Consider the following 26,238-nt stretch of genomic DNA (forward strand, 5'->3'; position numbering starts at 1 on the left):
ATTTTTTCCCGCAATGCAAAAAGCACATTCTTGGCTTTCATGCAAATTGGTGCAATAGATGGATCCAGATGGAGTGACACTGGCTTCCCTTTGTATTCTCCCAATTCTTCGTAATATACCCTTGCAAATGTATTAACAATTGTTGCAAGCCGATCTGCAGTAAAGGCATGAATTCCTTGAATGCTAATCCCTATTGATGAGAACCAGTTTCTCCCCACGAGGTTTTTCCTCTGCCCCTCTACAATTATAAGTGGAAGCTTCCCTTGGAAAGAGCCATACTGTACATCTACAGTGCAGCATCCAACAGTATCAACCTTCTTTGCATTGTAATCACGCAGAATGAAAGATGGACTTGACAACTTTGGAGCAAGGGTCCCAGAAAATATGTGCTTAAAGGTGTGTGTTAATTATGGATACCTCAGACCACAAATCCACTTCCATTTTTCACTTCCATCCATTAATACTGTTGCATACAACACATAATCATGAGATTCCTTACCACAGACCTTCTGAATGTGATATAGCTGTTGAGTTTCATCACCCTGTGGATAATCAACCCCATGAGCTGCTAGGTGGAGTGACTCTTTGCTATAGTTGCCTAGCCTTGTGCTGACAGATTTTGAATGGCAGACTCAGTCAAGGTGACCCTTCTTCTTGCAAAACCTGTACTCAGCATCCTTGAATCTGCACAGAGTGCTGATGTGGTCCTCCACAGCCTGAGCAGGAATAAGTAAGCCAGGGCCTATCTGTAGATTTTATGGAGGGTGCATTTCTTGTGTTCTGTTGACCTTGCTGCCCAGAATTCTCAGCCTGCTTGTTCCAGATGTCATTTACATCATCTGCATCTCTCTTGAGTTCAGTGACGTACAGTGATGCAGTCTCACTGGCTAATGCCTTTTCTTATGCCATTGCAAGTGTCAAGTTTGGCTTGGACAGGAGGTGTCATTGTAATGCTTCATTATAAACTCCACAGATAAGGTGATCCCTCAACATATCCTCTAGAAAATCCCCAAAGTTGCGGTGTTGAGAAAGATGATGCAGTTCTGCAATATAAGTGGCAACACCCTCTCCAGGCTGCTGCATTCGTTTGTGAAATTTAAAGCTCTGCACAATAACTGAAGGATTTGGTGAGAAATTTATCTTCAATAATCCTAAAAGTTCATCAAAAGTCTTAGTTTGCAGAGAGGTAGGAGCAATGAGGGATCTTATTAGGGCAAATGTCTGTGGCCCACAAACAGTTAAGAGCACAGTTCGCTTTTGTTCAGCATTGGCTATCTTATTTGCTTCAAGATAGAAAGAAAGCCGTTCTGCAGAAGAATCCCAGGAAGCAGGTTGACTAACATCAAACTCTTTGATATGTCCAAAAGCAGCCATTTTGCTTTTGATTCACTTTAAAAACACACATACAGGAGTTTCTCAAGTTCTTAAGTGGGCCTAGTTGACTGCTTACCAGTTAACTGTATTTGTTGGATTCACAGTCCTTGCTGCCTGTATAGCTCTCAGGATCCCACCTGCATCGCCACAAATTGTTGTATAGGTAGAGAGAATGACTGTAAGACTCAGCAGGCCTCAAACACAACCGTCCTTTAACACACACAGAACTGCAGAACTTAGCAAAAGTCCCACCCACTGCTGCTACTCCCAACTCTACAGGAGCTGCCAAGGTTCAAAACAATAACTAACCCACAGTAACATCCCCCCTCCCCCCAATACATAACAGCCTCCAAGTAAGTCCACATAACCAGCAAAGTATCTATTAGAGCTGTGGTCTCCAAACGTTTTTGATCATGCACCCCTAGCAGTAAAACTATTTTGAACACCCCCCCAATATATGTATATTTATTTATAAATGATATACATGTACTACTGCACATATTATGTACATTATAAAACACACGCACAAAATAAAAAAAGCATGAGACACAAGATGAAATATTTTTAAAATAATTTATTGTATTTATTAATGGTATAAAAAACCTCATTGCTCTCATTAAAAACATTAATATTTTTTAGTGAGAGCAATGTGATTGAATATGCTTCATTGTTTTTGAAAATCTTGGTTTAATACTTTGTGATACAGCAACTTGAAGGTCTGGTTCTAAGTTCAGTTTATTTTGATACTTGGTTTTAATGGCTGTCATAGCTGAAAAAGGCACCTCACAAAGATACATAGATCCACATGGAAGAAGTGCATCATTGGCTGCGCTTACTATATCATGATACTCATTTTTCAGTCCTCCTATCCACCAATGATCCAAAGGTTTTTGTTGAAATTCAGCTAGTTCAACTTCTATCTTCTCTGATGTCAATCAGTTATTCTTGCAAACGAATTGGAAGGTGTTGCATTTTTATATTTCTAACAACTAAATTCAAAACCCACTGAAACTCTTTGTTTGGAAGATTTTTAAAGAGGTTAGAAAATTCCTTTTCCAAGTTTTTTAAGTGTGCAGATCTGAGTGTTTTTATAGGTGACACACTTATATCGTTTCGGCAACAAAATCACATACCGATGGAAACATTTCCAAACATCCATTTTTAAAATGCTCTCTCCATAGCACAAGTTTCTTTCAAAAAGCAGTTACTTTCTCACTCATTATTAAAACGTCACCTTTATCTTGAAGGGACAGATTAAGTGCATTTATTTTTTCAAAAATATCTGCTAGGTAATATACTCCTGACAGTCACTTGTCATCACAGAAAAGGTCAGCAAATTTGGAACAATCTCCTTTGGCAGGATGGCAGCTGCTCCAGTGCCATGGCCGAGCAAACAACTATGTCTTCCTGTGCCGTGCCTAGCCAAGACTGGCGCAGTTGCTCTCAGTGGCCATGGCAGAGGCAGGATAGGACTGGAGCCAAGAGAGAAATTCTATGGAGCTTCAGAGCTCCCGTCTCATCCCGCTGCCTCCACCGTGGCCATCGCTGCACACAATGGCAGCTCCTTGGGGCAGAAGGAGGCTGCTCAATTATCAGGCGGCTCACGCACCCCATGGATCGTCTTATGCACCTCACTTTGGAGACCACTGTATTAAAGAGCAGCTCATTTCTCAGATACAGCCATGTTAAGATTTACATTAAAAAAGCAACAGTCCAAGTACCCATGTATTTTTTTAAAAACTGGCCAAGCTGGTGCAAGTTATAGAAAGAGTATGGTTGAAACTTGAGTCTAAAGTCCAATTACTTTCTGATCCACACAGGCTATGAGTCCTACTGTTTAGTTAAGACAACTTTTGGTGGTTCTTGGGTTGTCATGAAAACCATTGGCTTCAATGAAAGAAACTTGGTTGCAACAGGGAGAAAAGTGGATGCATGGTCAGAATGGCCTCTCCGTGAACATGATCATAGTGGAAAGCCAGTGTGCACTCGGGGAATATGAGAACTTCCAGAGGGAGTGTTGTTGGTCTGTGCTGGATCACTGCAGCAGAAACAACCCTTGTGGTATCTTAAATGTCTGCCTTTTGTGAGATTTCATGAGCTAGAGAGTTCTCATCACCAGAGTCACAAAGTGTTATCCCCAGTTAAGACGTATTACATGTTATGCACTCCATATATGCATGTGAACTGAGGGGCCAATTGTAAACAGCGGGGCCAAATAACCATGAGATGCAACAAACAAACCCCGCCCCACCACAGGTGCAAACCGTGACAATTATATGGGAAACTTAAACCAGGTGGGAAAGCTGTGGCTCTGGAGATGGTTTGGCCTACAACTCCCGTCATCCTTCACCACTGGCTATGCTAACTAGGGTTTTGGGGAGCCATCGGCCAAAACATTAGGAGGGCCACAAGCCACCCACCCCGAGTTAAACGTTTACAAGATCAGCGCGGTGCTGCCGAGAGGCTGCTCGTTCCTCCGACTGCAATCCTATGCGCGCGCGCGCTCTCCTCCAAAACTAAAGGGAGCTGCGCTGACGCAAGAGAGCGGCCGGCCCATCTCTCTCTCTCCCCTCCACCCTCACGTTGGCGGCTGGGTGCCTTTCCCCCGACCTCCCGCCAGGGGGCGGCCTCTGGTTTCCACGCGTCTTGCGGTCCGCCAAGGCAAAGCGCCCGTCTAGGCTTCCATCAGCGAGAGGCTGCGGGCCGGCTGGCTGGCGCGGAGCGCGATGGAAGCGGCTCCGAGCGCGGCAGGCGAGAGCGGCGAGCGGGCCCCCGAGGGCCTTAAGCGGAAGATGTCGCTGCGGAGGTAGGGGCTTCTCTCCCTTCCCCTGCTTCTCTTTGCCTCAAGGAAACGAGCCTCCTTCCCGCTCCCCGTTGGGCGGAGGGAGACCAGGATTCCTCAGGCTCAAGCTGTGAGGAGGCCGGGCGGGGGGGGGCGCGCGCGGCGGGGGCTGGAGACAGGATTGGCTAACGACTACCTCGTGGTAGGGGCTCCACGCGTGCTCTTGGGGGGAACGCGAGCGAAGACGTTCACCCGCGGATTGGCAGGGCCGCCGCGCAGCGCCTGCTCCCTGTTGCGGGTAGCTTGGGCTATTCGGCACTATCTGTTTAGGGCGCTATCCTGTGCATGTTCGGACAGGGAAGCGGCCTTACAGTTCCCAGTATTCCTCAGTCAGTGTGGCTGGCTGGGGAATGCTGGGAGTTGTAGGACGTGTTTTCTGCCTAACCATGCCTAGGACGCGCCTGCTCCCTTACTTATCCGAGGAGTTTGTTTCTTACGTTTCTATTCCGCTCCCTAGCCGAAGCTCTCTAGACGGTTCACAACAATTAAAACCACGAAATACGTCACAGAATACAATATTACATGTAATAGGTTAAAACTGCAGTATGAAAGGGGGGAAAAAACAAACCTAGCAGCACGGCAGAGATTTAAAATACAGTAACAGATTTAAAATAGGACTAAAGACTAAAATGCCTGGGAAAATAGAAATGTCTTCACCTGGTGCCGGAAAGAGCTCCATGTAGGTGATCTCTGGGAGTTCATTCCATAGGTTGTCTACATAGATTGTCCTTCTTTAAAAATTACGTATTTATACCCACAATAGCCTTCTGTGGTAGGTTAGGTTGAGATACGGTAAGCTTTCTGTATACACTATGAATTCATTGGTGATTTGAACCTAGCTGCTCTCTACCTCGGGGATGAGGAATATGTGGCCCGCCAGATGTTGGACTGCAAGCCCTATCATCTCTCAGCATTGGCCGTGCTGGCGAGGGCCACACATTCTCCACCCCTGCTCTAACTAGTATGCTATATGGCCTTTCAAGTGTTGATGTATGCCGTATTTATATTCTGTTCCATCCCAAAGGCCTTAAGTGGCTGTGACACAAAAGACTTAAAATTAAAAAAGAAGAAATACCAGTTGATTTTTATTTATTTTTGCATAGAGGGAAGTGCAACCTCCCAGAGGCCCTTCTGTAGGAGATATTCTGGGGCAAAATTTTTCCATCCCATAGCCTTAGCAGCTACAGGGTAACTTGATCATAATGCTAAAAGATACAGTGGCCCATGCCTTTCTTAATATGGAATGTTTGTTTTACCACATAGTAGTTCTTCAAAGCATATAATGTGTGGCACACATTATATATAACATAAAAGCCAGGTAGCTAGCTGTGTTGGTTGCAATAACCTCATAACAGACTTCACAAGATCTTTAAAATAATACTTGTGCCAATGTTCAAATCTAGTATGGAGACTTTTAAGTTTCACTTGAACCATTTCCTAAACTGACTGTGCAAGAAATCTTGTTTTTAAAGCAGTGGATGAAAAATAGATGCCTCTGAGTGATTTCATGGTGTTCATCTGCCAGTCTTCTGTTGTAGAGCTTGAAGAGTTAAATTTGTAATGAACTGTTAGGCCTATGGAGAATGTTAAAACCACAGAGGCACACTAGGGACAAAGAAGCATGTGCGCAATGCCACAGTGCTCTGTGTTAATCCAGACTAATGCACTTTGGATTGGTACTCCCAAAGGCTAACATGGATTAGAATCTACATAATCCATAAAAAACCCACTCCTTTGCCATAGTGCCACTCTAGCTCTAAGTTGAACAGGTTTGTTAAAAGGCATTGAGGAGGAACAAATATGTGGAGTAGAGAACTCACCCATATAATGCTTGCCTCCTAATGTGCTTTAATCATCCTTTTGTACAGACTTTAAGAATTGATAAGAAGCCTGTAAAATCTTCTGTTATATCAAACAGAGTTAGCACTGTGGGGCAGCAGCCGAGGTCTCAGTGTCTTGGGAGGGTCACCCAGCACCTACCCTTAGCCGCCTGCTGCTTTGGAGAGGAGCAGCAGCAGCCACCACTGAAGGCCAGTAGGAGGTTTGAGCATCCTCCTGTGTCCCACACCGCTGGTGGCAGCACCACCTCCACCTCTTTGCCACCCAAAACTGGAGGGCAACCGGCAGCTACTGCTCCTTGCAGAGCTATTGCTCCTTACTTGCCTAATGAACTCAATCCTTGCCACCATCCAGAGGGGAAGAGAGCAAACAGACGTGCTGCTGCAAGTAGCAGTCACAGCCACCTGCTCTCTGTCATTAGGCTGTGATGGGAATTGGGCCCAATGTTTACAGATGCCCAGATAGACAGGTCCACCCTGTGAGTTTAATATAGTAGTTCATTTTTTTCTTGTTATGAAAAGTATCTTTCATACTTTCAAAGTCACTGGGGGTTTGTGGGTGAGTGTGGGCCACTCCACTATAATATTACAGATTATATTAATTTGTGTTTATTTTGAACAGAAATAGAATGTATAATCTTTGACAATTTGAAATGCACTGGAGCCAACATACCAATCTTAAACCATTTAGGATACCACCATTTCAACGGTGGTTGTTTTTTCGTTCACCAGTGACCTTGGCAGCCCCCAAACAATATAAATTGACACCAAAACCACAAATATTGCATGGTTAATTTCATTCTCTTAATTAAGCAGGGCCCACAGCCACCCATGACATCCCCAGTAGTTTTGAAAATTTGTCAGAAGATACCTTTTGCAGCAAGAAAAACATGACCTGTTATATTATCAGGGTTGCCACTAATGCAGTACAAATATGGAAAGGGATCTTTTAAGTGGCAATAGGTTGGATCATTCTAGATTTAGTCATAATGAGAGTAGTCACGACTACCTTAAGTCCCATTGAATTCCGTGGGTCCACCCTAAGTATAACTCAATCAGGATCCAACTCAATGTAATTTGTGAATAACCCAACAAAGTAGTTAGCAAAGACATGTGGCTAAAACACTCTAGAATTTCACAGAAACTGTAACTAGGCAATAACCTTTGGGATAGCAACTTCTGAATCTTGGCTGTATAAACAAGGCTTGAAATATGTGATAAAATGGCAGGTCTTCTCTTCCCTCTCCCCAATATACATATTTGTGTAAAGAGCTATAGTTTTATTCCATGTTCTTATTCTGTAGATATTGTGAATAGAAAACAAGTGCCAGTGATCCTAATTACTCTCAGTGTGTTTTCCTTCAGTTGTTCAGCACTGAGGACCACTATAGCAATATATCATAAACGGAACAGCAGTCGCTAAGTTTGACTCTGTAGGTGATTAACTTAACTTGTATATCATCCTGTACTGCAGCTGTTTAAGGCATAGGAGCCCTGACTGGATAATAGTTACAACCCTAAGTAAAATTTCCAGAGTTATCATCTATTCCCCTTGTCTGTAAATGGATTCCCAGAATTTACTATGTTGAACTACAGGTTGGGTCAATTGGACTTGACCTCAAACCACACTTCTAAACATGCTGAAACAAAAACAAAACTAAAAAACACACTAAATTTGGTGCTTCTGAGAGAAAAAATGCACTGCAATTAAACTTAAAATGGAGGTAAAAGGTAAAGGTGTCCCCAGCCAGTCGTGTCCGACTCTAGAGGGTGGTGCTCATCTCCATTTCTAAGCCGAAGAGCCAGTGCTGTCCGAAGACGCTTCCGTGGTCATCTGGCCGGTATGACTGAACACCGAGGTGCATGGAACGCTGTTACCTTTCCCACTGAAGCGGTACCTATTTATCTACTTGCAATTTCTTGCTTTCGAACTGCTAGGTTGGCAGGAGCTGGGACCAAAGATGGGAGCTCACTCCATCACGCGGCACTCGGGTCTCGAACTGCTGTCCTGCCGACCTTCCGGTCTGCAGTTCAGTGTCTTAACCACTAAGCCACCGCAGCCCCTGGAGGTAACTAATCAGGTCATGCTCTGATTAGTATATAAAGAACTGTATCAGGGAGGAGAGGTGCATCTTGTGATCAGGCATATTCTGTCACTGAAAAATTCATTTTGGAGCACAAACACATTCTAGAAAGGCATGTTGCACTAAAATAGAAACTATTCTATAAAATTGCCAACTCTGCTATTAAGATGTTAGGGCATCATCCATTAGAAGGCAGGAAGATCACACAACCATGAATAGAACAGGACAAGTGAAAAGCCAGTGTAATCCTGGTGGTAAAGAAATATGTAAGCACTTTCAGAATAGTGGTAACTCATTAGCAGGGAATTGACCCTGCTAATGTTGTTTCTGGATGAAAGCTCTGAGCCATTCAGATTATCTGTGTCTATAACTCAGTGCCTTTTTTCTGGAAACACATCGATACCACTTACTAATTAGAAGGAGAAAGTTATTTGGAGATATTCAGGACCACTAATGGGAGTTTAGTTCTTAAATACTATTTACACACAACAAGAAAAGTTCTGGATAACTGCTTTTACTGTGTTCCACCTTGAAGTGACTTTTTCTCAAAATCTTCTTTTACTTAGGAATGTACCAATGTTGCTCAAATGTAAATATATTTTTAAAATTTTCTTCTTTAAGATGTGAAATCTGTGACGCAGAAGAAGCAAAATATCGGTGTCCTCGTTGTATGAAATACTCATGCAGGTAGATATAAACTAATAGGCATCTAGTGCTTTTTTCTTTTTGTTTGCTGAAAACAGTGTGACAATATATCCTTGCTTTCTCTGTTTTCAGTTTAGCTTGCGTGAAGAAACATAAAACTGCCTTCAGTTGCAATGGAGTCAGAGAAAAGACAGCGTTTGTTTCCATTAATGAGTTCAATGACTTAAATCTTCTGAGTGGTAAGAGCAGCTCTAAAAGTCTCAACCCATTTTAAAGATTCAGGGTGCTTTTGAATAGGTGATTATGGGGGGTGAGGGAAGGCAATGACTCACAGTTACCCAAGTTCCTTTTTACCTGCATTGTAAAATGCTCACTACTACACTAAGAGTACAATCCTAAGTATGTTTACTCAGAAGTAATTCCCTTTGAATGCAGTGGAGCTTACTCTCCAGTAACTATGTTTATGTTTGTGCATCGCCAAAAAGTTTCAGCCTAAAAAATAACCACCATCAGCAGATGCATAGTTACACAAAGTTGTCAAACAGCACAAGAAATACAAGGGTATGGTGGCCGAATCGGAGGAAGCAGAATTGGTCCTCCAGCTAAAAAATTCTAGCCACTGTAGAGATATGTGGTAAAATACATGCCTGATCCATAGTAGTAAGTAGCTCGGGTGATATTAGCATTGACATGTAAAATATTTATTTTTATTAAAAAAACACACACATTCATATCCCGCCCATCTGCTTTAGAGGTGCCAAGCTGGTTCACATCAACACCAGTCAATAAAAAAGCAACCTGAAATGTTAAAAATAGCAAATAACCAAGGCAACTTTACAAGACAAACCTTGATGTTGTTATGATATTGAAATACATCACCTGCATGCAATTCATGTGTTAAGGATGAGGCAGCCAATTTCATTGAAACTTCTCTTGAGCCATTGTTGCCCTTTTCTTGTTGATTTCAGATTATCGGTTTCTGGAAGATGTGGGAAGAATGGCTGATGGTGCTGCTCGAGATGATACTTCACATAGACCAAAAAGCAATAAATTTGTAAGCATGCATAGCCTCTTTGATTGTATTAAAGAAAATAAATGTTAGTTGTGTCTATTACATTTTTTCAGCTAGAGAGAGATTGCACTGGAAACTTAAACGACAAAAAAACAGAAGGGGTGGGTAAGAAGAGATTGATAGGTTTAATCACAGTAGATGCTTATTTACTTTCAAGCTGAGAAATATACTGAACTATATTTTTAAAAGTGATAATTCCATCTAAAGTTTAATGATTTAAAAAAGGTTCCTGGCAAAAATACATTAAGGGACACATTATACAACAGAGGTCCCTAAACATGTTTGGTTGTGGGGCACATTCGGAATTTTGAGAGAGCGTCATCGGCGCTATTACAACATGATTGCCATGGGGGTGGTTTGCCCATTCATAAAATGGCTGCCATGGTGGGCATGGCCAGTCACACAGCACTCGTTTCCCAGAAGGCAAACTGGTGAGACTATAAGAAAAGTAACCTGGCCGAGAACCTAAGTACAAGGCAGAAGTGGGGTCTGAGCCTCAAATGCCAAGTCGCATATTTGTCCTCGCAAAGCACAACAAAATACCCATTTCACAGAGGGCAAACTGGTGATGCTGAGAGAAATACACACCACACACCAGGCAAAACACACACACCCCCTATACACACACACACCACTATATACACACCCCTACACACACACACACACACACACACACACTGCAAAACGCATACATACACCCCATACACACCAGGCACCCCACCACCACACACACACACCAGGCAAAATGCACACCCACAAAAAATTAGAAATACATTATGCTCAAACAAACCAGATCTCTCCCTCCCCCCCCCCCACGATGCTCCTCCCATCCCCTCCAGCTACCCAGGACACACTCTATCACTTCAGCATACCTTTGTCTGAGTGGCTGATCCAACTCATCAGAAATAAGTGTTGGGCTGCAGTTTTCCACCCACCATTTTTCTAAGAGTGCCTCTAGGGCCCACATTCTTGGAAATAAAGATGGTGTTGGAGGGCAGCACTTTTCTTTGCAGCATGCCAGCCTCCCAGTCATTTAAAAATAATTGAACAAAGATTTACATAAAATAAAGATCAAGAGGGGCAAGGAACCCCTCGTGATGGCAGAGCGCCAAGAGAATTGCCTGTGGGCATATTGGCACCCACAGGCACCACATTGTGGACCCAAGATAAGACCATCAGAGGAAAGGCCCAAAAGGTACAGAGTCCAAAAGTTCTTACTGGGTTCACTCTACTAAACAGGTTGGAAAGCAAGGGCCAGCTAGAGTGCCACTTTAGCCAACCTGCTTCCAGCTTTTCCAGAAGACAGGCTCCTCCTTGTTCCAGCTTGGTATATTACATGAGATTTGGGAACTGTTCTCTCCCCCTTCCCAGCCAGGGTTGCCTCCCAGCTGCAAACTAGCCCCAGTGAAACCCTCTGCACAGGCTGGTCAAGAGCTAGATGTCCTGCAAAAGGACCTGGATTATGCCCAGAAATTGAAAATTGATTAGATTTTTAGAATCTTTTGTGAACTGTCTTTTTAGTTAACATCAGTAATTATAATGTTCTTTTGTGATATTATTTCTTTATTCTGCTGAACACTTATAGGTTGCAGTGTATGACAGTATGATAATGAAGTGTTGTTCTAGCTAAGTTTGCCTCTAGAGATGACGCAGTTAGTGAGTAATGCTATGTCAGTCCCATTATCAAGATTATCTCAGTCTTGTACTTTCATGAATAGCAAACATAACATTTCTTATAGTAGTTGTCCTTCAGCTCAGGCTAAAGAGAATGTGGGAAAAGTAAGTACAACACTGGCCTGCATTAGAGGGAATGAGAGTAAGATAACATCATTCATTAGGAATGAGAGTAAGATAACATTCATTAGGAAAGAATCTAGGTTATACCTTCTGTCTTAAATTTTATGAGTTGGATCAGGGAACTGCAGTTTCTTGGATCTAAAGGAGTCAGGAACAATTTTGATGAAGACTTACTTTATTCATTTAGAAGGAATGTATCCATGTTTCCATCCTGTTAAAATTCATCTTGAAAGAACCCCATGTGACAGTCTAGCTGTGATACGTTAGTTGCTAGAGAATCAGAAAAAATACTTCAGTGTGTTCCCTTTGCTTGTTTGGTGCTTTCGAAAAAATTTCCATCACCACCGATTTTGCTGGCAGTTACATCAATAATGTAATACTTGTTATAGAATATATACATTGGAGGTAGATTTGTGCTGTTACTGTAGCTATAAATAGGCCTAAATGCTGTGTATGGCAGTAATATCCAAGAGTCTTGCAGAAAGAGTGTACAGACCTTGGCAACATGGAACAAGCTTTGTTCACTGCCCATATACTGTTTGGAAGATTGGAGAGAATGTTTTGTCTTCCCTTTCCTCAAATTGCAGTTTGCAGAAGCAGGTTGTGAGTCTGCAGATTGCTTTAGGTTGAGTGGAAGTAGGAAGGAGAGTGGTCAGGCTGCTTTGGTTGGACCCAAAAGCAACTGTTTGGGAGCAGTGCCTGGTGTTTTGAGGGTGCAGGTAAAAATTCAACTGAGTTATACTGAATAGAGGCAGCCAAGGAAAGAATGAAATGAATGTGGGGAGAGTGGTGATCTCTCATGTAGATTCACAAGGGAAGACTGGAGAGGTAAGGGGGCTTTGTTTAGCCTTCTGTTTTACTAAAGTTCAGTCAATAGCAATGAGGTGGCTGCTTTTGAAGCTAAGGGTTACTTTTACAACTCAATGTACATTTTTAGTAGCACCTAAATCTAACAACTAGATTAAGAAATAAATGGGATCTCAAACTGTAGTATCCACTAAGACTTCAGTTCTAGTTATATCTAAGATGTAAATCCAATTGAAATTGATGGTATTTTGAAACCATTAATGTGAGCAGCAACCTCTGGTGCAGTTTGAGACTTGGTACTGCTGATTATTTTACTGATATGTGTAAAATGATCTGGACTTTTAAACTAAATTAATCATCGGTCAACAAATAACAAAATAAACTTTGCATTATCAACCCTTGGGTGTTAACCCCAACACCTACCTAGGGCAAGGTTTTTAGAACTTCATGTAGTTCATGTAGAGAGTAATGTATCTCACTCTGTTCTTTAGCCCATGTTCTGACTTGGCTGTGTTCGGATGTAATGCCAAATCATGACTTAGTGTTACAAAAATGAACCACAGTGAGCCTCAGACTTGTATACTTCCCACACCCTCCAGTGGGGCTGTGAGCAGATCAGAAGATTTTGCTTGTCATTTAGATTAGCCATTGCTTAACATAGCCTCCCCAACCTGGTGCCCTCTAGATGTTTTAAACTACAACTCCCATCAACCTCACCCAGTCAGGGGTGATGAGAGTTGTAGTCTGAAACACTTGGAGGGCACTGGGTTGGATAAGCCTGGTTTAGCGTGCTGTCTGAATACCCAACTGTGGTAAGTTTTCACTATGCTGTGTTGGGGCGGGGAAATCCAGCTTCATAAATTATGGTTTGAAGTAGGGTTGTTTCAATAAACATAGCTGAGATTAGCCACAGTTTGTCTGGGTTCAGATTGCACGATGATTCATGTAAAATGGAAGCAAAAGCTTTCAAATTCCTTATGACCTCACTAGAGGAGGAGGTGGGAGCTTGCAAACCTGAGGCTCACTATGGCTTGGTCTTGAAATGCTAAACCATGGTTTAGCACTACATCCAAATGAAGCCATTGGCTCACACTTTCAAACCGTAAGTAATCCTTTCCCACTTTTACTTCTTCCATCAGGTCAGCTTTTTGAAAAACCGAGCACGAAGGTACAACATTTGCCTACAAACCTTACCAATTGGATTCACAAAGAGGCGAGAGAATTCTACATTTTTTAACAATAAGTAAGTTTTTAGTTAATATTAGTATGGGGATAATTCAGCAAAATTCTTCATTCTGAATCAGTTCTGCATAACTTGTGGTCCGCCAAGCTGATGCTAGCCAACCAGCCAAATACAGTCAGTCACCAGAAGCTTGATTAATTTTTTTTTTTGCTGCCTGCATAGGATTGCTAGAACAGGTAGGTTGTCAAGTATCTGGCAAGCCATAACACACAGCTCATGGGCTGCTCTCGGTGTGCTTGTTCCCAATTTATGCAGGGCTATTCTAAATATCACTGTCATGTGATGAATTAAAACTACGGGCCACCATCCAGTACACCTGGTGCTTAAGCCCATTGAAATCAAAGGGCTTAAAGATGCTTAACTCTGTGCTTGATTGTAGCCCATGGTGTTGCAAGTGGTTCTTCATGAAACATATGCTGTGGTGCTACTTGGGCAGTATGCAAAGTCCTTTAGGGCACAATCCTATGGCTGCTAGTCAGCAGCTAGATGGACATAGGAAAGGTCAGTTCCCTGAGAACTGACCTCCATCCCCTCCGGCACTGCCTCGTAGGCAGCGCAGAATGGCTCCGCTCTCAGGAGTGCAGAGCAGTGAAAATGGGATGTCCCTGGGGGCACGCCAGGGCGGGGAGGGTGGAAGTGCCGTTCCGATGCTTCCTATGCATCATCCAGTGTCTGCCCCTCCGCCCCCTGCTCTGACTTCCTGCTGTCCAGCTACGAATGTAGGGTGGCCGAAGTGCGGAGGGGACAATCCCCTCCACACTTCTCCTGCCCTGCATTGGGTAGGGCGGTTGCCTCCAAGTTCGATAGGATTGCGCCCTTAGTGAATATTTAAGTTATGTAGACAACAATAGAGTTGACTTATTAATGTAGTGTCTTCACCAAAAAGCTTCACTAAATCATACCATCAAACTACCTTTTATAGCTTGAGCTGATACTGTTTCCTTTCAGTCCAATGTAATACTTAATAATCTGCATTTATTATGATAATGAGAGATTATCCGATGCCTGGAAAATTATTTGGTGAAATAAAGTTTTGACGGAGAGAATGGAGAAGAACTAGGTTTCTTCATTTTTGGAAACTTTGTATTTCTGAACCAGAATGTACATATCCCTAAGAGAATGTTTTGAAAGGTTAGTGGTGTATTTCTAAAGCATAGGGCAGTGTCCAGTACTACTGCTGCTGCACCTCTGCTTATTCTGTCACGCCTGCAGGACCCAGCTAGCTTCCCGTTGTGCTCACGGTGGGTCCCACTAGCATGTGGGCAGTGTTGGGTACTGTGCAAGGGATAGGGATTTGACAGCACACTAATTTTCAAGTGAAAATAAAAACTTTCAGAACCATGCTGGGGGACAGCATTCCTGGAATCAAATATTCCTTATTTTGCCGTCTTGGAATTAAATATTTAATTTTCTTCTGAGAACAAGTCAAGCTGCATTTTGTGGCCTTTTGACTGATAATCTTGGTTTGCTTCTCTGATGTGGGTGAGTGGATTCTGCTTACTAGTGCCATCACTTAGATACGATTCTTAGTCAGTCATGATTGTTCTTCAACTGATTTATATGTGTAGTTTATGCCTAATGGGAGGGGGGTTGTTACTCTTTCAATCAGTATGGTAATCAGAAAATATTGATATTAATGGGAGATGAGAACCCCGGGGGGACGGGACGTGTGCGTGTGTGTGTGTTTGTGTAAGGAGCACTAGGTTATCACATTTCTCTTTTTTACAGATAGTGGTAGAAAAGAAATGTGACACTTCAGTTACAATCCAGCAGATGTCTCTCTTGTAAAATATCAGCGAACAGATTATCCTGCATTAGTGTGCTTGGAAGGAGTAATTAGCAAGCCAGCCCATGGAGCTGCTTTTGTGTTGAGCACATACTTATTGAACCACTAAGGTGCATTCTGCATTTGGATATAAAGTATCACAAGAACTTGCAAAATGCCACTTAACTGTAACATTTAGGATGTAAAAGATAGGGCCAATATTAAGAATTGCAAAGCATTTATTCATTCATTTTCTTGCAAAAAAGACATTGATTGGTCTCTAGCAAGAGGGCTCAGGTAGCTCTTGGAGCCATTTACATAGTTGCAGCAGTTTCACTGAATGAATACAGTAGTTTACAATGATGTGCCTGCAACCACAGTAAATGCAAAGAAGTTCTCTTTTTAATATCCCATCCTTCCTGCAAGGAGTGTAGGGTGGTGTACATGGTTCTCGTCCCCACTTCACTTGTCCCAATTTATTCTCTCACCTCTCTGTAAAGCAGGTTAGGTTGAGAGATAGTGGCTACCCCAAGGCCACTACTGAGCTTCAGGGCTAAGTAGGTATTTAAACCTGGGTCTCCCCAGTTCTAATTCCAGTACTGTCTTCTACACCATGCTACAAGGAATGCTTCTGTTTGGGACAGTTTGAAATCCAGTCTTCCAAGGGAGGAAAAATCCAGGGTGCCTGGCTTCTTGAAAGCTGAATAAGCCTTTTTTCAGGCTCAGGGTTGGGACCTAAAAACTGATGCTGACCCTCTAAAATGGTGTTGCTTGCTAAAAACCTGAAATATTTCTAAACCTCAGATTATATCAGGTCTTGGTTGTATTTCCTTGTAGAAATGGCAGGTCAGATCAGGGGCTAAAATTTTTGTCCAGAATTAAACAGCAGGTGATAGCATCACCAATGCAATGAATATGAACTTGAGCACACTCCGGGAGAGAGCGGAGGACCGGAAGGCCTGGCGTGCTATGGTCCATGGGGTCACAAAGAGTCGGACACAACCACTGAACAAGGGCAAACAGCAGGCATGTTAAGCCTGCTTGCATACACTTCAGATCATTATGGTTCTCACCTCTTCTTGCAAAAACAGGTGGGCTTGCCTCAAGCTAGACAACCAATATGATGATGATCTCTGTTAATTAGGCTTTCTTCTCCAGTCAACAGAATGCAGACAAAATGCTGTCTTCACCACTGAAGAGAAAACACACTCTCCACTAACAGTCTCACTTGGTGCAAATGAAATAATACAGTATGAAGCAATCAAGGAAGCAACTACATATGCATAATGGAAGTGTAGTTTAAAAATACATTCAGCAATTATCAAGCCATGGTGTCTAGCCACTGTGATTGTTGAGTACATGTTGCAGAACATGTATTAAAGCCCAGGGCCCAACATGTATTAAATTCATGATGATGTAGGTGCATGGTAAGAATATGTTTTAGACAGACTCTTAGAATTATGTACTCTGTCCAGTCTGCAACAATGCTACAATATTTGCAGTCTGGTGCATACAGTAATGTAGCTTTTGCATCCTGCTCACAGAAATGAGTTAAAAGAATAACTGAGAAGTTGTTCTTAATCAGTGTTTAGTAGCTAGATTGGCTGAAGGATCTTGAGAATTTAAAAATGGTTGTATGTTTAGTCACCTTGAAAGCACAATTTCTTTTCCTGCAGCTCCTAATTCTGCTGTAGCATGTTTGAGCATTACAGTACATATGGTGAGTTTATTCTCCTGCTGTTCTGAGGCCTCTAGTAGAAGGCCGTATGTGTACAATGAAAATGTGCTTCAATTAGTTCTTGGTGAATTGTCTTGTTTTACAACTTATAATGATTAAGAAATGGTTGAACTTGCAGTAAAGTTAACACAACTTTCTTGCTTCTATATCAAATCTCTGTTGGGTAGTTACTGACGCTTAGGTAAGCTTCAGTAAAGTTGCCCCCCCCACCCCCCCAGTGCCTTATGTTAGAACTTCAGCTATGTCATATTGGCACTTCAGTGATTGGTGTGTCATAAAAGCCTCAGCATTCATTCACTTTAATGAGATTTTAGGGGTTTCACAGGAGACTGTAATCACTTAATTAGGCTGGATCTGTGTTGTTTACAGAAGCCTAGGAGAAATATAAAATACTATGGGGACATAGTTTACTGAAAAGTGAATTAAGCGGAGCTGTAAATCAGTTCATTGGGGTTCAAGGATGAATACTACTTCACCCTTTCCCTACTTCTCTAGCTCCTCCTTTTATTGATGCAGAACAAGCTGGGTTGGATGCTCTGTGTAGAAAGTTCGGATATTTCTTAAATAAGTTGCATATTTAAAGCAGCATTAGAGGTTTCTGAATACACTGTTGTGCCATTTGAAAATGCTACCACATATTTTGTCTTGCCTCTTTTAAAAAAAATGTCCAGTTCTGAACAGAATTAAGGAACATACGTATATGTAATTATGTTTGAGTGGTAGCTAAAACATCCCATTCCTGTGGCTTTACTGTTGCTCTTAACATACCTCAGCAGTATTTTTTGCAACATCATAGATAGACCCCCTCAGGGAGTCATGATTAGACTGGCTAAATAGCAGATGCTTAGCATGTGGTGGCCCATGTCCAGTGGACTTATGATTCATGATTACATGAACACAAACAAGTAATCACTAGTTAAAAGAAGAATAACCCCATTCATAATTACTTTGGCTTAACTTTTTCCTACTTGACGTCCATGTGAATGCAACACTTGGCATACATAACTTGTGGTTAATGTTTCCAAACCTTTCATCTATTTTTCTTTCTCATAACTTCCCTTCTGATTATTCTTACCTTTTTTTTTTTTTTTAAAGAAAAGCAAAGAACTGCAGCTAGGCCTGTTCCATGATGATCATGTGAATTCTATTGAGCTGATTAAATTTCCTGGGCTCAAGTAAACAGTTGTTTAGTTCCCCTTTGTATTAACTGATGCTGGGTTTCCTCAAGGGGAAGGGGAGAATGGGGCATAGGACATGAAACAAGTGGAATAGCCACAGGAAAGTCACGTTCAGCTGCCAATTATTCTGTTAAGTGAGTGCTTGTTAGCTGATTGTTTAATGCAAGGATGAGCAGCTCTCCAGAAGTTGCTGGACTTCAGCTCCTGCCATCCCCCATGCTGGCTGGGGTTGACGGGAGTTGGAAACCACAAACATCTGGAGGACTGCAAGTTGCCCACCTCTGATTTAATGTCAGGTTTATAAATCTGTCAAACTGTCCCTGTGAAAAATGTCGCCCCTTGAAAATAAGCAGTAATGAAGTGTGTCTGTAAATTGGTGAGATGTGTTCACTGGGTGTCGGCTTTTTCAGTGCTTTTGAGGAAAATGGATGCAAATGTAAATAAGAACATAGGAAGCTAGTTTATACTTAAGTCAGACCCTTGGTCCATCTAGCCCAGTATTATCAACACTCACTGGCAGCAGCTCCCCAGGATTTCAGGCAGGATTCTTTCCCAGCACTACCTGGAGATGCCAGGGATTGAACCAGGGACCTTCTGTATGCAAAGCATGTGCTCTACCATGGAGATATCAAATAAATGGTCACACAGCTAAGTAGACATTAGAAATCTAATTCTGAACTAACAAGGAAGGAACAACTGATGCATATTGCAGTATGATGGTAAAAACATACCATAGAATTAGATGAGTACCATAGTTCACAAATTGGGAGGGATGGTCTGTTACTAGAAGTGGTCTAAACTGCTCCCAGCACAGTTTTGCATGTCTTGTGTAAAAGACAAAAGCTGGGGTACAGTGTGTGCATTTTGAACGGTGAGATGTGGTGTTTCGCTGGTTGTATATCCTCTTCCCATCATAAGTGGGACATGCACACATATTTTTGTGGATTGGAAGGGCCAGTGAATGAGTGGATTGATATTCCTATATTTTTGTTAATCCACAGAATGGAAAGGAATCATACTTCCTCAAACAAATGGTCAGGACCAAACAAATCCCAGAGAGGCCCATATCACCTTTTGAGAGCAATTGTTCTAAAGCATTGTTTCTGTTGTGTGTGTGATACACATTCCGATGTGGCCATACTTCATTATTTGGAAAAATGCCCCCTACTACAAGCTGCTTTCCTTGAAGCTCCGCTGAGGAAGTACTCCCTGTCCTGGTCCTGCATGACTAGTATTACAGCATTTAGCACTTTGCAGTAAAGTTTTACCACTTTACCCAAGGGCTATATTCGCAAAGAGATCTCGCATGTTTTGAGAGAGACCTCGGCATGCTTAGGACTCGCCCTCTTTCTTACAGACACATGGGAGTATAGTATCTGTACAAGGGTGCACACATTGGATTTGGAGAGAAGAAACACAATCTGCAGAACCTCTTTGCAGTTCTTGGCTTACATTTATCACTTGCCCAAGAAGATATGTGTATTATCACATTATTTTTTACAAGTACCACCATAACACCCAGTGAGCTGCTTTCTTGCTTAATGAACTGCAGCTGTAAATCCACAGCAAGCCTTTAGACTGGGATGGGCAACTGGTGACCCTCCATATGTTTTGGCCTAGAACTCCCATCAGCCTTAGCCAGCATAGTCAGTGGTGAGGGATGTTGGGAGTTATAGGCCAAAACATCTGAAGGGCCACAAATTGCCCGCCTTTGTTATAGCTAGAGGTTTCAAACAAGGAAGTTATATGGACATTAGAAGAAAATACATTTGTTCCTTCTTGGCAGCTGTATGTTCACTACACTTTATGTTATCCTACATATTCTTGTTTTGCCTGAGAGAAGGGCACTGAATATCCCCATTTTGAGTGTTTGGTTGAGGTAAGAGTGCCACCAGACTCCACTGTCTTGTCGGTGTAACACTTGGTACAGGATGGTTTAAGCTCCCAGCTGCTTAATGTAGTTGGTTCATCTCCTTGTTCTCAGTTTTGTCTTTCCTTTTCACTCTGTTGTGCTTGCTTCCCTCTTGCTCTAATTCTCCATCTTCCTTGCCATCTGACTACTCCTTCTCCATGTCTACCTCGGTTTCTTTTCAGCTGTCTATCCCACATTTCCTTCTCTCATCCATAGTTTTGCTCTTAGGACCCCTAGAGATTTCTTTCTAACATCCCTCTACCTCTGCATCCTCTTTACTTTTTAATATATTTTTATCCTATTCCCATCTGCACATTTTCTTCTATCTCTTCCTGTTGGCATTTAACCCAGTGTTAATGCTGACCATACAGATATCCCCCCACTCCCAAAAACACATCCTACTTTTTCTTTTCTTCTGAAAATTATTCTTTTACAGTAGGAGCATGCAACCTTTTGGGGCCTGTGGGCACATTTGGCAGTTTGAGCAACTGTCATGGGCACTACCACAAAATGGCTGTCATGGGAGGCATGAGTAGTCTCAAAGGACAAGTAACGTGCCCAAGCAACTGTGCACAAGGCAGAGGTAGAGTGAGCCACAATGCACAAACAACTCCTTTGAACCCACAGTTTTCAGAACCTTTTTCTCCACCACCCCCTCCTTTTTCTTAGTGGTTGGGCACACTGTAGAGGAAAGCCTTGGCCGGCATCTGCCTACCATCTTCATCTCCTAAGAATATCTCTGAGCCCCTTCATGGAGCCCAGAGGTGTTCAGTGGAAATGAAGCTGGCAGCAGCTGGAGGCCCTCATTTAGCTTGGAAGTGATCCCAGCTGCAAGAAAGAACATGTGTTAATTTTTTTTTAAATAGTGGGAGAAGTAGGACACCTTGGTAGGCACCAAGGAAGTTCTTCAGAGAGACATTAGTGGGCATCACATTGCCTGGTCAGTTTCTAAAGCAAGATATTTTTTCTTCCTTCTAAGAAAACATGCATCTTGATCTCCATGTAAATATTGCAAAATGCTGTCCTTGTTATGGTGCTTTAAAATCCCAACTAGCTTAGGTGTGTATTTAATTGTACATAGCAACAGATTGGTCTACTGTTTTGCTATCGTGCATGTGTTTGTGACCAGTTGGACTCAACTGCATGTTATTTTATCAGCCCAAAAGTACCTTTGCTATGGCAATACTGCATTGTTTTCATTCACTAATATCAGGGTACCTTTAAACACTATACTTGTGTCTATATATAGGCTGATAAATGTATATGAAAAGAAGTATTATCACATCTTAGATATCAGAAAAGCAGCAGTTTATAAAGTTTTAAACTACACAGAAAGTAGAGGAAGCATTGTGTTTAGAACATGCTGTAGCAATTAATTCTGCTCAGTATTGGATTAAATCTTAGTTGTGTCAACAGATCTTGGATGGAAGCAATTTAAGAGGTTTAACTGTATATGTGATCATGTCAACAGGCTCTGTGTGATGATATTGATACTTTTTCTCCAACTCCTTGTCTGTTTTGAACTCCTTCCGCAAAAGAGTCCTAGCAACTGCAATTGTAATTAATAGTTTACATGACAAAGCTTTAAGCATCTGTATTGGTTTCATTTCAGAGATCGAAAGTTCTACTGGCACTTGAAGCTCATATTTCTTCACAGTCATGCTAAATTCACAGAAAAAAGGTACATGAATATTTTTGTCAGCAGCAGCTCTTTAATATGGAACTTAAGCATCTACTGCTATATTCTGTTTTACAACTTTGTTTGGTTTTTGCTCTAAAAGAGTTATCATTTCAGCCTTCTGGCTAACCAATAAACTGAATTCATCACATGAAATTTAAATCTAGTTTTTAAAATTAGCTTAAACGTCATGCTTAAAACATTCATCTTTATTGTTTAAGTGTGTCACTGAACTATTTTATTATTGAATGCCTTGTTATATACATTTTAGGCTTCTTTTATCCATTTATGCAATCAAGGAAGTTTTAAATCAGACTTCCCCAACCTAGTGCCCCCCAGATGTGTTGGACTAAACTCCCATAGTCCGACACATCTGGTGGGCACCAAGTTGGGGAAGGTTGTTTTAGATCATTATATAGTGCCTGATGTCCCTGTTGTGATGCATGGATATATATTGCATTACAAGCTATTTTGCTTTGTAAATGCTGTCACTCAAGGGGGCTCTTTTCCCTCTACAATTTCCTATATAGAAAAGATGAGAGGAAGGTATCTTCCATTAGAACAGGTGTAAATAAAATGTAGAAGGGTTCTTTAAATTTGAACTAGCTTTGTTCAGTCTTTACATTTAGAACAGGAAACCTTTAGCACAGCGATGGGGAACCTCTTTCAGCCTGAGGGTAAAATTCCATTTTGGAGATACTCTTGGGAGCCACAGTCCAGTGGCGGCTGGGGCCAAAGGCAAAATGGCCAGGACCAAAGTACAAAAAATATTCTAGCTTAAGCCTCTTATTGACAGTAACTAAGCCTTAGAGAGGCATTTCAACCTTTTAGAATAGAGAAAAACTTGCACAAAAACCAGGAGACCACTAAATAATTTGTGGTTGGGTTGGGGAAAAAGGAGTCGGGCCAGGGGAAGGAGGCGTGGACTTCTTATGAACCCTGGAGGGCCAGATTGGGACCCCAGGCAGGGCGGATATGGCCCCCAGGCCTGAGGTTCCCCACCCCTGCCTTTGCAAGAATGACCCTTGGTATTCTTGGATGAAGGTAAAAAGAGCCAGGCTTCCTTCTCATATGTTTTGTCTTTGCCCCTGTATTATAGTCTTTTCCATGGCTATAAGACTGGGGCTTATGAAACTGCATTTTCACATATGTGAACTGGACACTGACTAGTTATGTTGATTGACACACTTTTGTCTTCTTGAGCAAAGGGTGCCAGATGATAAACCATTGTGTGACATTCTTAAGCCTTACATTGATCCTCAAGAGTCTAATCCTGTTATTCATCAAAGGTATGCACTTAAAAATAATTTGCATTCAAACATTAAAGCATATTGGGATGTCTGTGATGTGTCTTATCCCATTGCCTTTGGCAATGAAGGAACAGCATAGAATTTAAAAAATAAGTTTAAACATCTGTACTTTCTTGCAGCAAGCACATTACTTTGGTAGTTTTCTCTTGGATAAAACACTCTTATAGATTATATGTTATGTGGCAGAGTTAATCAAATGTTATGTCTTTTATTTTAGATTAAAAATCTACACAATGTCCCCTCAATCAGACATACAAATTCTAATGAAAGTAGAAAACAGGCCGCACAGTTCCATTAGGTAAGAGTTTTATTTTTATAAAGGGAAACTGCATCTTCATGTATATTATGGGAAATAAGATGGCTACATACTAATCTGATTAGAAAATTGTGTAGAGAGATGGTATCCCTTAGGTTCAAAACACAAGACTGTATGAAGAAGGATGTAACCAAGCACTTTCTTCTAACTTTTGGCACACAGGGGAAGGGCTATAGCTCAGTGGTAGAATGCCTAGCTGCTTTAAGTGCCATTTTGCTTGGAAGAAAATAATCCTAAAACAAGCCATGAGTTATTTGAGAGTTGTCTAACCCTCAAATAACCCTACCAACTGGGTTCAAACGGCAAGCCAGGTGCCCATGGGCATGACACAATGCGACAGCCCCCACAGGTAAATTAAGCATAGTTGGCTGTCATGTCCTGCAAACCACGTCACTATACGGCAGCTTCCTATATTAAGAAATAAAATGGAACAGTATGTTTGTGATTTAAGAAACCGTTTAGGTTTTGTCTTAGACATGTGGTTTCTCTGCTGTGAATCTTTTGTTTCAGACATTTAGGGAGCGATCCTGTGTCCTGTAGACAGCATCTGGGGGACATAGGATTGTTCGCTTTACTGGATCGGAGCTTGAAGACAGGGCTCCAAGCTCGGAGCCAGGAAACTGCTCCCCTCCCCCTTGTACCTGGCATGAAGAGAACCGTGCTGGCTACCTCTCCACACTCGCAAAACGGAGTGAGGAGACAAGGGAAAGGGGGCATTCCTGGAGGCGGGGAGGGGAGAAAACCGGGGCAGCTGGCTTACATGATTTCCTATCACCGCCCCAGCCTCCTTCCCTCTCCATCCCCAAAGCCTCTGTTAGACGGGCAAAATCGCCCATCTAGCTTAAACGCAGCACGTATCCACATTGGATACACATAAGCCTCCAAGTTCGGAGACTTACGTGTACCCAGGGTGCAACCCATAGGATTGCACCCTTAAGCTGGTGCCGATGTAATGGAGGGGGCATCTTTTGACTATGGTTAAGAGAAAGCATGGTTATATTCTTGGACAAGCTTTTGTTGGCAGGGATTTATTCACAGTAAGATTAGCCAAGTTCCCCTCTTAATCAGGATTTGAAATCGGCTTGGAACCCTGGTTTCAGACCCTAGCTAAGCGGGAATCCTGTTTAGTCATAAATTGAGTTAACATTGCTGCTGACATGATGGTTCGCAGTAACTGAAGCTAGAGAGGGAATGCATGACTACACCATGAAGAAGACAGGTCACTCTGTTTCATTAGTTCTTTATCTCAGCTATACTAAAAAGTAATTATGTTAAGAACAACAGAACTTTCCTTCCTAATGCAGTATAATTTGTGCAGTATTCGTTCACAATAAGAAAGAATGCCTGTGGCAGAGGTAAGGAAAGCTTCAGTGCACTGGTATAGTATAAATCCTGCCCCTGGAATAGGGGTCAACACAGTTTGGTTTGGCTTACTAGCTGGCCATTACTTGTGGTCACAGTTAGTCCCTCCCCTCTCCATGCAAAATACAAGGGCCAGCCCTTCCCTCCTTGGTGGATCTGGGTATTGTTTAACCATGCCAGACCTTTGGAAAACACAGAAACGTTGAGATCATGTTTGTTCAAGACTTGGGTTTATTCCTCACCTGTTAGGACAGCAGCAACCACAACTCTTCTGGTTCTTCACCTGGAACTGAGTGGTTGGTAGTAGAGAATAGGAAAGCCTTTCATTTGCAGCCAAAGCCAGCAGTAACATGCTTGTTCTGCATTGCTCACTACAACACCAGCTGTGCACAGTGGTTTTTCTTGCTTTTGACGCAAGCAAGTTCATCATCCTTTTACCTTTTTGCTCTGGAATTGGTGGCCAATACAGAAATTCCTCTAGACATGTCCACAAAGTAGTCTATGAATAGTGCTCACCCAGCCTCACAAATACCAGGTAAAGCGTGAGAGAGGATCTAATTCAGTCTCATACAAAATAGGAAAATAAAAAGAATGTGAAGTGGAGAAGGAGGGATTTTAAAGCAGTCTGGAGATTAGAAGGTGGAAGGTGGATGTGCCACAACTGATGGTGGAGGAAAAGGGGAAACATGACAAGAGGAAGAATTCCCACATCTCAGGCTGTAGAGAAGGTTCACCCTCCTCAGCAGTCTTTTGCTGCTTCCCCTTTTTTCAGTGCTCATGGAGGCATTAGAAGGAGCAAGCTGCAAGAGGGATGCCTGCACTTCTTGCCTTCTCTGAAAACCAAAGTGAAACAAGGCCTTCCCATCCCCTAAGTCCTCTGTGTATGCCAGAGCAGTTGCAGAGGAGGGCTGGATCTTGTCTTCATTTATGTTGGTTTTTGCAAAGCCATCCCAAAGGAAAACATATCTTCCTACCCATCCCCTTAAATTTTTCAAATCCCTCCTGTCCTTTTTCTGCGATTCATGGTGAACTTGAGGGAGGGGTGAGTTGGTAGGTCGATTAGTGGAGTGTTGCCCTTGAACAATTTAGGCTGCAATTATATATGCTCTAACCTAGGAGTAAGCCCCATTGAATACAGTAGAATTTACTTCTGAGTAAACATATGGGAGTGTACTGATAGGCTCCGGTTCTGTGAGTGTATCTGAATTGTCTGTAATCCAAAATTCCAAGTGATCGTCTCTGAAATTCAGGTGATACAAGAATATTGTACAAATTAG

General features: G+C 42.2%; 1 protein-coding gene across 5 annotated transcripts in view; it reads left to right on the top strand.

Annotated features, from left to right (window-relative positions):
• The first annotated feature begins 4,074 nt into the window (after positions 1-4,074).
• The window catches only part of ZNHIT6 (zinc finger HIT-type containing 6), a 211,618-nt gene continuing 189,454 nt past the window's right edge, over positions 4,075-26,238 (top strand). For 3 of the 5 annotated variants that reach the window (XM_084852040.1, XM_084852039.1, XM_084852041.1), the window contains exons 1-8: positions 4,075-4,180; positions 8,760-8,825; positions 8,916-9,022; positions 9,752-9,837; positions 13,599-13,702; positions 21,908-21,976; positions 23,182-23,262; positions 23,501-23,581. In XM_084852040.1, the coding sequence (XP_084708166.1) occupies positions 4,101-4,180; positions 8,760-8,825; positions 8,916-9,022; positions 9,752-9,837; positions 13,599-13,702; positions 21,908-21,976; positions 23,182-23,262; positions 23,501-23,581 (674 nt within the window). In that variant the 5' untranslated portion in view covers positions 4,075-4,100. Of the gene's footprint in view, positions 4,181-7,801; positions 7,949-7,992; positions 8,124-8,759; positions 8,826-8,915; positions 9,023-9,751; positions 9,838-13,598; positions 13,703-21,907; positions 21,977-23,181; positions 23,263-23,500; positions 23,582-26,238 lie in introns of those variants that run through there. The other 2 variants (XM_084852042.1, XM_084852043.1) reach the window with 2 other exon arrangements.

Source organism: Heloderma suspectum, chromosome 4 (genome assembly GCF_057233095.1).
Source record: "Heloderma suspectum isolate Gila_16-S chromosome 4, 16-S_ref, whole genome shotgun sequence".
NCBI classification, from domain to species: domain Eukaryota; kingdom Metazoa; phylum Chordata; class Lepidosauria; order Squamata; family Helodermatidae; genus Heloderma; species Heloderma suspectum.